Below are 16126 nucleotides of genomic sequence, written 5' to 3'. Positions count from 1 at the left end.
ACATTTAATTAACTTGAAAAGCTTTCAGTATCCTTGAGAGGTGTTTTGTAAAAGCATGCCTGTTTTGTGTCGCTCCTCTGCTTTTCTTCTACAGATCAATTCCCAAGCCTGCAGAGCAAGATGCGGGTGGTGCTGCGGGTGGAGGTAGAAGCTGTGAAATTCCTCAAAGAAGAACCGCACAGACTAGATGCCCTGTTAAAACGCTGCAAGACTATAACTGACACCCTCGCCACAATGCGCAAGTATGAAACTGCTCTGAAGGTGGAGAACAGCACATTTGGCAGCTTTAGGCTCAGACTGAAGTGTCGAGCAAGCCGATATAGTGATGTGAAGAAGTGTTTCCCTCTTGCAGATTTCTGTGGTAGGATTGGTTAAGCCAGCTTAGTAAAGGTTCACCACTGTCTTCATTCTTTCTCCATTTGTGGTTTGTTGGCGTCCCAAAGGCTTAGAAATGGGTTTGTAACCCTTTTCAGACTGATAAGATGTTGATGACTATGTTTCTCATCTCTTCTTGGATTTCCTTAGATCAGAACATAATGTGTTGCTTCTTGAGGTCTTTTAGCTTTCTTCTAGAAGTAATCTGACTATTGAAACGAAACCAAATAAATATGGTTAATCACAAGGATGAGTTAACTAGAGGGCAGTTATATTTACACACAGGGCAAGGTTGGATTGGATAGTTTATTTTTCTTCAGTAACCTCAATTTGAAACCGTTTTGTCCATTTACTCAAGAGCTCTTTGTCAGATATTAAAATTTCTATGATAGATCATATCTGACAGACAGGGTTTTCTCAGTTCATATTGATCAATCAAGTCTTCAGCTGCAGCAGCTCTAACGTGGAGTTCCTCAAGTCGACTTTGAGTCCTCTCCTGTTCTTATTTTACCCCTAGGATCCATCCTCAGAATGTATAATTTTACCATAAGATAAATAATAATTTACTGAAAACTGTAATGTACTGGCAAAATAACTTCAAGACCTGGATGCACTCAATTTTCCTCCATGTACAGTAGACAAAATTAAAACAGAAGTCATTATGTTTGGGACTACGGGCTCTGTAGACCTTGATAGTGCACTTGCCCGTCTAACATTTTTCAGTCAATCCATTGTTAAACAGTTTGGAGTAAGTTTTGAAATTTCCCTTAAATTTGATATATTCTATATAAAAAAATTCACTTTGATTTGAAATATTTAAGCATGTCAAATAGCATGCCAGAAGACTCCAAACTTTTAAGGGAAAGAAGCATCGAGTAACGCTTTCTTCATGGCACTAAATGTAGATTGAATGTATTTTATTAGGTTTTATTTATAATACTTTATTATGAAGAAATAACACTCTGAACTTTTAAGGGAAATAAGCATTCAGTAATCATAAATTCCAGCTGAAAGCACTTTCAAAGCTATTTTTATTCTCATAAATATGCGTTGTGATTTTTATGAAGAGTGAAGGAGATTCCCTTATCAGGTTTAGTCCTGAAAAGCTTCTTAATAATCTTAATTATTCTCAGAAAATAATCTTGTCACACTCAAGTTTAAAGGGAACATTTCACAGACTTGATTAAGGATTTTTTTCTTCCTTGTCTTGCCAGGCAAGCAAATGAAGGAGTTTGGAAAAAGCAGGACAACTTTTCTAGCCCCTCATCAAAGCACAATGATGACTTGCAAAAATTTTCGAGTTTTGACATTCCTACCAGTCCACCTCTAACTATCAATGACATCGGAGGAGGTAACAGCTTGTCTAACTGGAGCCCTCACTCGAGCCTCAGCCGTGGTCTCGGAAACCCGTCTGGTCCTCATAAGGACAATCATCCTCCTATTCCTCACAAAGGCAAAGCCCTAGAGGAGTTGGAGCGGCGGGCTGCCGCTGACAAAGCTTTATCAATGGAAGTCCGACTGGTAGGGCAATTTCTTTAATTACATTTTCCTTTATATTTCACCCCATAAACAGTTGGCGGAAGTTGTTCCAGCAGTGTCTGCTTATCTATGTGTCCTTTATATACCTATGTTACTTGGTCTTTAGAGAATTTAAAAAATGAGCAGCCATGGAGAGTTTGTTTACGGCTTAAGAATATGCTGACTTTGCTATCCACATGGGAGCTTGTCAGTACTCTGGCAGTAAAAATTGTTTCTACTAAATAGCTGAAACAAATAATCCACACTCTCCAATGAATAAATAAATACCTACACCGAATACCTCCACAAATTAAGGCTCCCAGAAGGATAAAATGCACACACACCTCAAAATTGCACATGTATCAGGTTGACAAGAGAAAGAGGAAAAGCTTAAGGCTTCAGTGCTAATGCAAAATGCATTTGTCATGCTGTTAAAGAGAAGCACTGGTGTCAGGGAGAATAGGGAGGAAAAAGCACAAGCAGTGGCCCATAGGCCTTAGTATGTTATTTTTGTTGTGTTAAGTGCAACTCAGCTTACTGTGACTTGGGGGGATCATCTCATGGTGATCAGTGGAAAAACATAAACCTTTTGGAATTTGATTCTTTTTGACTGCCCCTGCCAAGATATGCACTGTGCCAATTTAAAATTATTGCACAACATGGCACACTGAGTGCTGCACAGAAAACATCCTCATGTGCTGCTGATGGGTTAATAAAAATACTGATAGTTGTGTATGTGTGCAAAAATACAGCCATCAAATATAAGATTACTTCATTCGCTATAATGCCAATAAATATTTCTCCACTGATTAATTTGAAAGGTATAGATAATTCTCTACATGATATTTTTTTTAATGAAATGATTTTTAAAATAACATTACTTTTTAAAATTGATTCTTATTTTACATCTTTTTTGAGAGACCTTTCTCATTTCCTATGAAAATATACTTTTTGGATGAGCAAAATAAGTGTCAAATTATTAAAAGTTGCTGCATGCAGTGTGCAGATGTGATACCCATGTCCATTGTGACAGCCAAGGAAGCTCCAGCTAAAAACCTATTTGGCCAGTACTGACGTTTCTGTCAGGAAGCGGTGTGGTGAAGGGTGGTGAGGCAGATGCAGCGGACCCAGGTATGATGAATATGAAGATTTAATGAGAAAACTTAATCCAAACAACGAGCAGCAGGCACATGGAAACACTGACGACACAGAAGCTAACATTGACGACAACAAGGCTAGACATTGACGAGGACCCGACGACGAACAAGGAACACAGGTGGAGTTAAATACACGGGAGGGTAATCACAGAGACGAGACACACCTGGGAACAATCAAGGGGAGGACAGGACAACGAAGAGACTTAACGACACAGAAAACTCTAAATAAACAAGGAAAAACACAGATCATGACAGTACCCCCCCCTCAAGGGCGGCTACCAGACGCCCAAGAAAAAAAAAACAACCAAAAAACCCAGCAAGGGTGGGCGGAGGGGTGCCGGACGGCGGGCCAGAGTCCAAACCAACAAAAAAAAAAAAAAAAAAAACAACCCACCATCGTGGGCGGAAAAACAAGAAGGGCCAAGAGTCCAAAAACAACAAAAAACTACCCACAGGGTGGGCGGAGGCAAAGGAGGCGGGAACCACGGAGGTGGTCCGGCGGTCGTCCGCGGCGGCGGGAACCACGGAGGCGGTCCGGCGGCCGTCCGCAGCGCTGGAGGCGGGAACCACGGAGGCGGTCCGGCGGCCGTCCGCGGCGCTGGAGGCGGGAACCACGGAGGCGGTCCGGCGGCCGTCCGCGGCGCTGGAGGCGGGAACCACAGAGGCGGTCCGGCGGCCGTCCGCGGCGCTGGAGGCGGGAACCACAGAGGCGGTCCGGCGGTCGTCCGTGGCAGCGGGAACTACGGAGGCGGTCCGGCGGTCGTCCGCGGCGCTGGAGGCGGGAACCACGGAGGCGGTCCGGCGGCCGTCCGCGGCGCTGGAGGCGGGAACCACGGAGGCGGTCCGGCGGCCGTCCGCGGCGCTGGAGGCGGGAACCACGGAGGCGGTCCGGCGGTCGTCCGCGGCGCTGGAGGCGGGAACCACGGAGGCGGTCCGGCGGCCGTCCGCGGCGCTGGAGGCGGGAACCACGGAGGCGGTCCGGCGGCCGTCCGCGGCGCTGGAGGCGGAAACCACGGAGGCGGTCCGGCGGCCGTCCGCGGCGCTGAAGGCGGGAACCACAGAGGCGGGACCCCAGGAGGCGGTCCAGCGGCTGTCCGCGGCCCGGGAGGTGGCGATGATGAGCCCCCCGAGGCAGGGTCTCTGGTGGAGCACAGGGGGTCTCGGTGGGAACGCCGGGGGTCTGAGTCGGAACACTGGGAGTCTTGTGAGGAACGCAGGGGGTCTTGGTCCTCGGGGTCTCGGGAGTCAAGGTCTCGGGGGTCAGGGTCTCGGAGGGAACGCAGAGGGTCAGGGTCTCTGGAGGAACACAGGAGGTCAGGGTCTCGGGTGGAACGCTGGAGGTCAGGGTCTCGGGTGGAACGCTGGAGGTCAGGGTCTCGGGTGGAACGCTGGAGGTCAGGGTCTCGGGTGGAACGCTGGAGGTCAGGGTCTCGGGTGGAACGCTGGAGGTCAGGGTCTCGGGTGGAACGCTGGAGGTCAGGGTCTCGGGTGGAACGCTGGAGGTCAGGGTCTCGGGTGGAACGCTGGAGGTCAGGGTCTCGGGTGGAACGCTGGAGGTCAGGGTCTCGGGTGGAACGCTGGGAGTCTGAGTCGGAACGCAGGGAGTCTCGGTAGGAACGCTGGGAGTCTCGGTCGGAACGCTGGGAGTCTCGGTCGGAACGCTGGGAGTCTCGGTCGGAACGCTGGGAGTCTCGGTCGGAACGCAGGGGGTCTCGGGTGGAACGCAGGGGGTCTCGGGTGGAACGCAGGGGGTCTGGGTCTCGGGTGGAACGCAGGGGGTCTGGGTCTCGGGTGGAACGCAGGGGGTCTGGGTCTCGGGTGCGCCGGCAGGAACGCCGGCTGATTCGGCCTCGGGTGCGCCGGCAGGAACGCCGGCTGATGCGGACGAGGCTGATTCGGCCTCGGGTGCGCCGGCTGGTGCGCCGGCTGATTCGGCCTCGGGTGCGCCGGCTGGTGCGCCGGCTGATTCGGCCTCGGGTGCGCCGGCTGGTGCGCCGGCTGATTCGGCCTCGGGTGCGCCGGCTGGTGCGCCGGCTGATTCGGCCTCGGGTGCGCCGGCTGGTGCGCCGGCTGATTCGGCCTCGGGTGCGCCGGCTGGTGCGCCGGCTGATTCGGCCTCGGGTGCGCCGGCTGGAACGGCCTCCGGTGCGCCGGCTGGTGCGCCGGCTGGAACGGCCTCCGGTGCGCCGGTCCTGCCTGGAACGGCCTCCGGTGCGCCGGCAGGAACGCCGGCTGGAACGGCCTCCGGTGCGCCGGCAGGAACGCCGGCTGGAACGGCCTCCGGTGCGCCGGCAGGAACGCCGGCTGGAACGGCCTCCGGTGCGCCGGCAGGAACGCCGGCTGGAACGCCGGCTGACTTGGCCGGGGGTGCGCCGACCGGAACGCCGGCTGATTCGGCCTGGAGTGCGCCGGCTGAAACGGCCTCGGGGGCGCCGGCTGGAACGCTGGCTGGAGTTGCTGGTCCCGGAACTGGAGCGGGATCTGGGCTGGCGGAGAAACTGTGCGGCTTGGGAGGCAGAGGTTCGCCAGCCATGACGGCTAGGGCCGCCTTACGCTCCCACTCTGCCTCCCTCTGCAACTCCACCAACCCCGGGTGCGGAAAACGAGGAACCCAGTAGTCCAGCAACAGTCCCAAGCGGATGGCGAAACCGAGGCGTCGGCCGGCAGCGTACGGCTTGGCCATAGCCTCCTCATACTCGCTGATCGTTTCCGTCAGCTCCTTTAACTCCACTGGGTCCATGATGAAAAGTAAAAATAGCGTGCCTCACCGTTCGGTCTGTTCGGGTCCTACTGTCAGGAAGCGGTGTGGTGAAGGGTGGTGAGGCAGATGCAGCGGACCCAGGTATGATGAATATGAAGATTTAATGAGAAAACTTAATCCAAACAACGAGCAGCAGGCACATGGAAACACTGACGACACAGAAGCTAACATTGACGACAACAAGGCTAGACATTGACGAGGACCCGACGACGAACAAGGAACACAGGTGGAGTTAAATACACGGGAGGGTAATCACAGAGACGAGACACACCTGGGAACAATCAAGGGGAGGACAGGACAACGAAGAGACTTAACGACACAGAAAACTCTAAATAAACAAGGAAAAACACAGATCATGACAGTTTCAGTATCTATAGATTTGCTTTAATGCTGAAATTCAATTTTCCCAATTGGCTGGAATCCAGTAACATTTGACAGGTATTGGAGATTTTGATAGCCATCTGGCAGTTTTAATCTGATGTGAAACAGGCCTGAAACAACACTATTCTGGTTGCCATCATTCACTTTACAGGCGGCAGAGCGGGACTGGGAGGAGAAGCGGGCCAGTCTTACACAGTACAGTGCTCAGGACATCAACCGCCTGCTGGAGGAGACCCAGGCCGAGCTGATGAAGGCTATTCCAGACCTGGACTTTGCTGCCAAGCAGATCAAGCCCTCTTCCAACACACCATCAGTCCAGAACCCTCAGAATGCGGCGTCAACAACAGAGCACCGCAGCAGCAAGCCACAAAACAAGCTTTCAGCAAAAGAGGGGGGTTCCAGGCGTGGCTCTGGTAAGGCTATGACTTTCAAAAGTATAAATCACAATAATATACTGCAACCAGTTTTGTTAATTTATAAGTTTCATTATCATGTTTTTGTTTATTTTTTCACTTTTCACTTTTTCACTTTTTGTTTTCACTTTTCCAGATGAGCTGACAGTACCACGATATCGCACAGAAAAACCGTCCAAGTCTCCTCCTCCTCCCCCACCTAGACGTAGTTTCCCCTCATCTCCAGGAGTGACATCTCGCAGTGGAGAGCCATTAATTCCTGGAAAAAGCATAAAGGTACAAGAGAAAGAAGCCACCAAATCAATACAGTCTTATGAAAACTAATTAGTTAATTTGATGAAAATTTTCTGCAAACTTTGCTGCTTTATATCATGTTTTAATCATTTTTGTTTATTAGAAATTAGAATCTGAAGAGAATGACACTCAAAAGCCTCACATAAAACTGAGGAGGACCATGTCAGAAAACCCTCGCCCTGCATCGACACCCCCAACGCTTGCCTCTGGAGAGAAGGAACAAGGAGAGGAGGAAAAGATTGCTGCCGAACTTGAGGTAAATGAAATATGGATTGTACATCAATTTGATTATACTTTAATCGTAATAATGTTGCTCAATCAATGGCCAAACTGCACTTTATAGCTATGAACGTGACATCCACAAAGTGCCAAGGGGTTGCTAGAGTACATACACACTCTAAGGGCATTTGCAGATACGCTCATCATCATTACCACATGTTCAAGCAGCAGGTGCCATATGTCCCTCCTGCCCCTGGCACCGAGAAAGCCCAAAGATCGCATAATGCTCAGTCGCACACATCATCACCCAGGACTCACAGATAGACAGATGGACCCTGAGAGCTGTGTGTTCTGTGTTTAAGATGGGCTGCCTGGAAACTTGAGGCAACAAAGACTTAATAATACTTGATTTGGATTTGTCAGTGGTTGTTGTTTTGTTACTGAGACATTCTTTTAACCTCCGTTTTGCCTCCCCAGCTGTTTGAGAGAGCCCCAGTAAGGCTCTCTCGCCCTACTTCACTTTTCCTCCCCGTTAGTCCACACATCAGGAAAAACACTTCCCCCTTCAGGCTAGAAGTGTCTCCTCTTGAGGCCTCTGAGGTAACACTCTGGCTGGCCAGGAACAGTCTGGATTGTTCCCTTATGTCTCTTTTACTTCTTAACTACCTTCACTGTAACTACTGCTCAGTTTTTGACCGCATGCACTTTTAACCTTCTTGGTTTAAGCCTCATGGCCACACAACTGCTGCTGATTTATCTTTGACATTCACATGCTGACAAGAAAACCTGAAGAGATTTTGCAAAAGCTTTATACTCATTAGAGGATTAAACTGATAATTATTATGTGTGACTGTGCACTAATTGTATTTACCAGACTGTGTCATAATTTATCGCAAGATATCGTGAATAAATGTGTGACAAAACATTATTATTCCAAACTCAAGTCTAAAGTGGATGGGTTGTGATGAAGACAAGAAGATAATTGCTACCTTAAACTTGCAAAAACTTTTGGTCAAATCCGATTAAATATCTGGAAAACCTTTAAGCAATGATCCAAATTTTGGTCAATTTTTAAATTCAGTGTTTTTCAGATCCACTGCGTTTCCTAAAACACAGAATTTCCTGATTGAAGGACAAATAAAGAATTAACATTCTGAAATATCCAGGTTGTGAAATGTTATACCAATAAAGTGGGTCGTACCATGTATTAACAAAAGTGGTTCCAATAAGATTGGCACCAGCAATCTTATTGAAAACAGTCACTTCATATTGAGAAATCCAGAGGAATGGAGACATAATTTTCCTTATAGGAGCATCAACCTGCTACATTTAGTATTATTGGATTGAGAGCAAACAAACCTATCCTGTTTCCCACCTTTTTCCCTTGCATGTGATTTTTGTAATTAGGTCCCAAACCTACTTGTGCGTGTATGCTAATTATCCATAAATGCATACATAGGTATAGTTTTTCTCATATCTTTCAAGTTTTTCTTACATTTTATGTAGAGGTTTAACTAGTTCATGTGTTTCTATTTGTATATTAAGTTTTTTCTTTATTTATAGGGAAGGAACTTATCTTCAGTCCCCCACATCGTGTTGACAGAATGTTTGCCAGACTCACTCACTGCTGCAGAAAATTCTGTCAGAGACTTAGCAAATTACTCTGTACAAGACAATCCAGCACACAATTTGTGCAATCAACATATGGTTCACAAGAATGTGTTTTCAAGGGGAATACCTTCAGAAGGAAGCGAATGTGTTCTCAAACAAGACCAAGAAATCTCCCTGCTTCTGACAGACATGGAGATGAGATGGGTGTCTCCTCACAAAGTTCAGGAACTGAAGAGTATAGACCTTAAAACTCTAACTATTTCAGTGCAAAATAAAGACATTTCTGAAGCACAGCTGAATGAACGGCCTGTTCTTATAATTTTCAGGGAGGGAAATACACTGAAAGATACATACAGACTGCTGTATTCCCTTCTAGAGTCATCCAATCCAGTTCCTAAACCGAGATTAAGGTCCTTCCACCAACACACTCAGCAACAATCCCTAATGGAGGCTCTAAGAAGAGGGATTGAAACAGGGGACGACGTGCTAACGTTTCAGCATGCTGATGACGTTAGAATACAGCAAAGTAATTGTGATTCTAAAAGTAGCTCATCAAGTCAGACTAGGATGACACAGGAGGTCCGACTCAGCACCTACCAGAGGATGGACAGTTTGGAGGAGACGATTCGAGAGCTGGAGAACACCTTAATAGAGATCAGTAGCCATCCTACGAGAGAGACGCTCTACACTGGGTCAGCCACCAGAAGTATTTCAGCACAGCGCACTGGGAGTCTGATGTCAGAGACCAGGAGGCCACCAGTTCCACCCAAACCAGCATCAATTCAGGTCCATTGTTTGTTGCTGCTGCTGTGTACATCTGTCACTCTGAAGCAGCATGCTCTGTTTTCCTTCTTCTCAGCAGATGACTACTGGAACTGCTCTTTCAAGCCTCTGATGTCTGCTCCCTGACTCATTCATCATGTAATTTTATTTAAGATCAAAAATATGTACAGAGGACAGACAACAGACTCCCTGTCTTCTTCTCTGTTCTGTTCTTCAAACTGGAGCTGCTCTCCTGCTGAGTCGTGCAACAGTAATTATTTCCCTTCCAATCTACTCCGACACTTGCTCATTTCTCCTCTTTGTTAAATATATGCATAGGTAATGCCTTAACTTTATTATTTCTATTTTTTGCTTATGAGCCTTGCCTTGAAATCAACTTCCTTTCCCTCCAGCAAAGCAGTTAACAATACCATCATTTGAATTTTTAACCAACCTTCAGGGCATATTTTACATTTTCCTAAATCGCGCATTAAAGGGTATTGCCACTGCATGTGCAATGAGATTATTTGTACTGTTTTCACAAGGCAATGAAATACATTTGGGTTGCCTCTTTTACATAAGATTATTGAAGATAAAATTGTTTTGAGAGGTTATTACACAGAAAAACCCAAGTCTGTTTCCTATTCCATAGCCTAATATTGCTTATGACCATGTAATGAACTTCTTGTCCTCGGATATAATGAGCCCCCTCTTTTCATCTCACCTCCAGCTGACCGCAAAGCGACAAAAGCTTAGCAATTAGCAAAAGGCTTAGAGCATTCCTGGTACAGCTGTCTTCGTGCCGAGATGACTTGACAGTTTGCGTAGTATTGACTCTTGCCTGGAAAGCATCCTTCCACTGAAATACTTGACAGTCGCTGTCATAGCAAGTTTCAGCCCTCTGATGTGGAGCCATGGAGCGTTCCTACGGGAATGGCTGAGGATTACAGAGTCTTCACACATTATTTCATCACTCCAGCTTCAATCATGTTGATCATTCCAACAGAACCCTTCTCCCTATTCTGGTCCAACATGTGCTGCAAACTAAATTCGGACAAGAAGTCTCCCTTCTTATTCAATTGTGGTTGACATTTCCTAAAAGAAATAGAAGTTGAACTTAACCCAAAGGACAGCCAATTTACTGAGTGTTAACAATTTGGTCTAGTCAATACGTAGCTGGATATCTGGGAAAACAAATACATTTTTATTTGCTTTGCCTTTAATTCACACAAAAACTCAACTTTATATCACTGAAAATTATAATTCATAAAAACTGAGACGAAAGTGGAGATTTGAGAAAACTGTATTTGTATTTGTTGAGAAATGGAGTTTTAGGGTCCCACGCATTAGTCGCATTAGTCAGCGACCAATAATGCACCAATATATTCACAAATATATTCACACACTTTACAATGATTCCCAATTGACATTTTCTTGTATTTTTATTCCTGTATATTCTAATACATTATTTAAAAGTGCTTTAACCTAAATATCTAACCACGTAAATGAACCTCCTGGCGCCATGTTTAATTCGCAACAGGAAGTTATGGTTGTTTTGAAGGTTTCTGATTGGTTGCTTTGCGCCACACTGCCCTTCTTGCAATTGGCTTGTTTAAAATAACATACAGGGGTCTATTTGTGCGGGTTCATGTGGATGAACCTGATCTGATGACCTGATGAACCAATCTGAAAATGATTGAGTGCGTATTTTTATTTTTTTAAATGATGATAATCATTTTTATAAATACCTGGCTGTGTGCAGACAAGGCCTAAGATTTGTAAGGTAAAAAAAAACAATTGACACAGCGAAGTGGAAGGAAAATTATGCAGGATTGTCAACATTTTTACAAATAATTATCTGAAAGGTCTGTCATGCATTTGTATTCAGCTCACCCTTAAAGCTGATGAGCTTCAATAAAATCTACTAATCCATTATGATTTGAGGTCACTACTGAGTTGTGAAGGACACACAGGTCTGTTAGGAAACATTAGAGAAAAGACACGGTCATGAATGCCAAAGAACTCAGTAGACAGGTCAGCGATAAAACTGTGGAGAAGTTTGGAGGGAGGGAGGTTACTAAATTTAAAGTGGGAGAGCGTCTAGACAGTAAATCTATGTTGTGCACTTCAGTAATATGAGGTCAGTGGAAGAGTGACAATGCCACTATTTAGCGAAAGCCATATAAACATGTAGATCAAACTTTCCCATGCTTCCTTTAAGGAAAACACCAAACATATGGAAGAAGCTTCTCTCCTGTCAGAGGTGACTAAACTAAACATTATCGCTTAAATGCAAAATAGTGTGAAGGAAAGCAAACATTGTACATCACTTTGGACATACTGGAGTAAAGCACAGTGATGGCAGTAACATAATGTGGAGCTGCTTCAACTTGGAAAGTCATGGTGGTCACAGTTGACGGGAAAATGGATGGAGCTGTACTTTGGACATCCGCGGTGTACAAGTTTGTAGTTGTGAACTGACAATGAGAAAGTTCAAGGTATTTGCAAGGCACTATAATCTTTTATCTTGTGTCTTTGTGTGCAGAAGAGGCACAGCTGGATGGAAATGTGTATTTGTTTTTGTGTTTGTTAGAGGCAGTGAATTGAGTAGCTCAGTGGGGAAGATCATTAAACACAGAGCTTTGCAGATCTTGCTGTGAAGTTAGATCATGTAGTGTCACTTTCAGTGCTGCTTTTCTATATTCTGTTCTGTGCTATTCGCTCTTGATAGAGGGTATTTTTCAGTGAAGTGCATTTTCTCAACTTTATATCAACTATCTTCTCAAATCTTTGAAGAAAAAATCCTACTTGTCTCAGGAGACTGGTTTGCTTGATGTAGTCAAACTCTTTTCAAGTAAATTCATGTCAATGGTAGAAACAGAAGGTATTGTAGAGCAGAAGTGAAATGTATAACCAGGTGCTCCATATTTAATCTACTTTCTGTTCTGCTTTTCTCTCTCTTGTTTTTCTCTCAGGGTGGGAATAATACCAGCATTGGTAAAATTCATTCCTCAGCTGCCTCAAAGCTGAAGCACCTGCAGCAAAATAGCACAGAGAAGACTAAAAGTGGCAAGAAAGAGGACTTACAGAAGATGCAGAGCCTGCAACAGGTATTATCTGACTATTAGTTCTGATTTTGATAAATCATATTGAATCCACGATCTAATGGATTCGTCATCTTAGTATTGTCATAACTGCCCACATTTTATTAATTTCTTTTTACAGAAGATTGGTATAATAAACCCTTCTTAAAGGCAAATTTAATGCTATGTGATTTCTATACATCATAAGTAAGCCTTGAAAGTTGTTTAAGTACTAAGATTGTGGGCATCTATTTCTGGAACCCATTGTTTTCTTTTTTTTCATTCACCACTCAAGAATAAATCGTTTCCATGACCGTTACATCATTTCCACAGAAGTGTTGCACGTTCTCGGCATGCTTTACCCCTCAGCAAGAGAATATGACTTCATATGACAGGTTTCAGCAGGGACTGAATGAATTTAAAACCATTTTTGGAGAATACACATAAGTTGTTTGATATCACAGACTGATGCATGAGACGGGACGCTGGACACAGGATTGTTGAATCATTTTGTCCAGGGAACAAAATGATTCAATTTTTAGCTCGTTGTCTTTTAGATCTTAGACCACCAAATAATTGGGGTGGGAAAATAATTATTATGAAGTCTCTCTTTGTAGGGATTTATATTTTAATTAATGGAAACAGACTATTAATCAAAACTATGAAAGTTGTACACGGTCCAGTGCCACAAAAAAGTATTTGCCTCCTGATGGATTTTTTTTATTTTGAAATTATGATTTTATTTGATAATGGAAAAAGCCAACAAAACCAGCCCAGAATTGGGTGAAAAGTAATGACTCCCTAAACCCTATCACTGATTATGTCACCATTGGCGACAACATCTTGCAACTTTAATTTGTTCTCATTAGCAGTTTTTCAACCAAAAATATCCAGTTCAAGGCATGTCACCTAGGTTTAAGTTGTAAAACTCCTTTATTTTATATTTTGGGGATTCAATTTTTTAGCTTATCTCTGAGTTTAACAGCTAGAATTATTTTAACTGTAGGATTTTCTAAAAGAGAGGTGAATTCATGGTTTTGTCAATTATGTCAAGTCATCCAGGTACTGAAGTGACAAAGGACCCCAGATCATCACCACCATCCTGTTTTACTGTAGTTATGATGTTCTTTTCATGAAATCCTGCATTAATGTTACACTAAATGCAGCTGACACATCAATCACCCTGAGAGTAATTTTGGTAAGCCAAGTTCTCCTGCGAAGGTTCATCACTCAGTGTTTTTTTCCCCTGGATTACTGGAGTTTTAAAGCCTTAGGAATGTCCTTGTAACTCTTCTCAGACTGATAGATGTTATAGACTTTGTCTTCAATCTGCTCTTAATTTTGTTTCAATGAGTTTGTGTTCCTTTTTGATATTCTGTAGGGAATGAACAGGTTGAGTATTTTTTATTCTAAAGGCCAGGCAGTAATTAAGCCTGAATGTGGCTGGTGAAATCAAATAAGTGAATTGTGATTAACAACAAATAATTTCGTGATTTAATAAGAGAAGCAATTATATTTTCACAGAAGGCCAGTTTGGTTTGAAAAGTGTTTTTCTACTAATAGAAACTGTTTGAATTCTGGATTTTAAATTTCTTAAGAACATTTTTTGATCTGATTTTAAAATAGTGTTTGATCTAAAAATATTTGTGACCAAAAAAGACCTTTCCATTGTTCTGTAGTAAATCTTCTAGTAAAACATGACGTAGCACTTAGTGGAGAAGCCTGTAGTTTGTCACCATGTTTGTTGACAGTTCTGCTTTTTTGTTAGACTGTCTGAAGATGCTCTTTTGATGCTTTGGTTGTAGGGTTTTGTAATTGTAATACTAAAAGGCCCTTCCAAAACCCAGACTTAGCATTTTTTGGTGCATGAACAAACTTACATAAATATTAGTTGGTTCAAATTATTATTTTCCCAAAGCACTATTAATGGACTGCTTTTAAGAGGTGAAAAAACATGAGTTTATTTTCTTTATACCCTTTTAAAGCTATTTTAGATTAATGTTATACTTTTGCTCAATAGTTGGCCCTAAAGGGTTTTTTCTTTTTTTATATTTCAACTTGTTAGCATTTAAAGAGGTGATGTAAAGTAAAGACCTGGACATAAGGATGCTAGATGGTCTCCAGAGGCTAGGAAATTAAACTGTTGAAGCATGTCGGTCGAGCAAAGCTGGGAGAAGATTCTTGCCAGTGCATGGGGGCAAGAAAAGCTTAATGTCGATGTAATTTGAAAAATAACAGAAGCAGTGAAGTGCACCTAAACCTTCATAACCCAGAGCGCTTTCAGACTCAAAAATAAGTTTTGTAGATTGCAGAGAAATGAATGTGTTTGGGAGAGAGAGAGATTTGGGAGATGGAGAAGTAATGAGGCTTTGGTCTCCTCAAACTGAGAAGCTTGGGAAGAACCTTTGCAGTGCTGAGTAATAACCGCCACTTGAGTCACTGGCAATCACAGATGATTTAATATGAAGAGGGCATCTCTCTTTCCGTCATTAAATCTTTTACATTTCTCCCCCTTTATGTCTCTTCTCCCCCTTTTTCCCCCTTCCTGTACTCTGCAATTTATACAAGCGTCCCCTTTTTTTCCTTTTCCATCACCCTCTGTCGGTTTTGTTCATTCCCTGAGATTTGAAGACTGAGTAGATGCCTACTCTTGTCAACTGAAAGGGAAATTAATCCTATTATTTCAGAATGACACTGACACTGCACAGTCTCTTTTGTGCATAAACTGTTCAAAACAGCTATTGTGAAAGACTCTGGATGTGTGAAAGCAGTGTCCTTAGAGGGGCTTCGGACCCTCAAAGCTAATTGTCAGAGGACAAAAACCGGAGCCAAAGCAGTTTACATACCAGTTTAATACAATTTTATGGTTAATAAAAAAATGAGAAAATTGATTTAAACTAAGAGAAGGAAAAAAGAAGCAACTATGGCAAAATTAATTTGTAGCTTTTTATTTTATAGGTGGAGAACAGTAGTTATTGTGAAGGTAAAGTAAGGATTGTTGAGCAAAAAGTATCAGAAATGTTTCTTTTGGAAAATAAGGCATTGTATCCAGTGAACTGGCAGAGTTTTAGGGATCTAGATAGGATCTCCCTTATCCTTATTCAAACCTGAATGATTTTTATTCTCCACATATCTGTCAACCCAATCTCAAAGATAAATCTGTCAGTCAAATATATTTTGGAGGATGGACAAGCTGATTGTCATCAATTCATAAAACAATACACTAGCTTGCAAACTTCCAACCAGTTTTCTATAGTAACACTTTTATTGAACTTTTCTTAAATTTGTTCTTCCAAATTGACAAGAGCAACATGCTCTTTCCACATCTTATTAATCCAACTAAAAACCAAAAATACATTAAAAAATCTGTCAACAACAACAAAAATATATTTGAGGGATAAACGTCTGCATCCTGTGCCGGAACATTAGCATTTTGAATATGGGTTTATAGTTCAAACTATGCATCAGTTCCAATTAGGACAGCATGTTGTTGTTCCACTTGCTACTTTTATCTGCCAGGTTAAACTAAGCAACTTCTTCATTGATTTCCAA

The 16126-nt window shown here is 43.5% G+C and overlaps 1 protein-coding gene across 13 annotated transcripts in view; it reads left to right on the top strand.

Moving 5' to 3' along the window:
- The window catches only part of srcin1a (SRC kinase signaling inhibitor 1a), a 113844-nt gene that overhangs the window by 89347 nt on the left and 8371 nt on the right, over positions 1–16126 (top strand). For 12 of the 13 annotated variants that reach the window (XM_028042749.1, XM_028042744.1, XM_028042752.1 and 9 more), the window contains 7 exons: positions 95–242; positions 1590–1896; positions 6344–6605; positions 6742–6881; positions 7003–7155; positions 8682–9515; positions 12467–12601. In XM_028042749.1, the coding sequence (XP_027898550.1) occupies positions 95–242; positions 1590–1896; positions 6344–6605; positions 6742–6881; positions 7003–7155; positions 8682–9515; positions 12467–12601 (1979 nt within the window). The remainder of the gene's footprint in view (positions 1–94; positions 243–1589; positions 1897–6343; positions 6606–6741; positions 6882–7002; positions 7156–8681; positions 9516–12466; positions 12602–16126) is intronic. The other variant, XM_028042754.1, reaches the window with a different exon arrangement.

This window comes from Xiphophorus couchianus, chromosome 16 (genome assembly GCF_001444195.1).
Source record: "Xiphophorus couchianus chromosome 16, X_couchianus-1.0, whole genome shotgun sequence".
In the NCBI taxonomy this organism is placed as follows: Eukaryota; Metazoa; Chordata; class Actinopteri; order Cyprinodontiformes; family Poeciliidae; genus Xiphophorus; species Xiphophorus couchianus.
The sequence above is the reverse complement of the archived record's forward strand: the minus strand, read 5'-3'. Positions and strand labels throughout refer to the sequence as shown.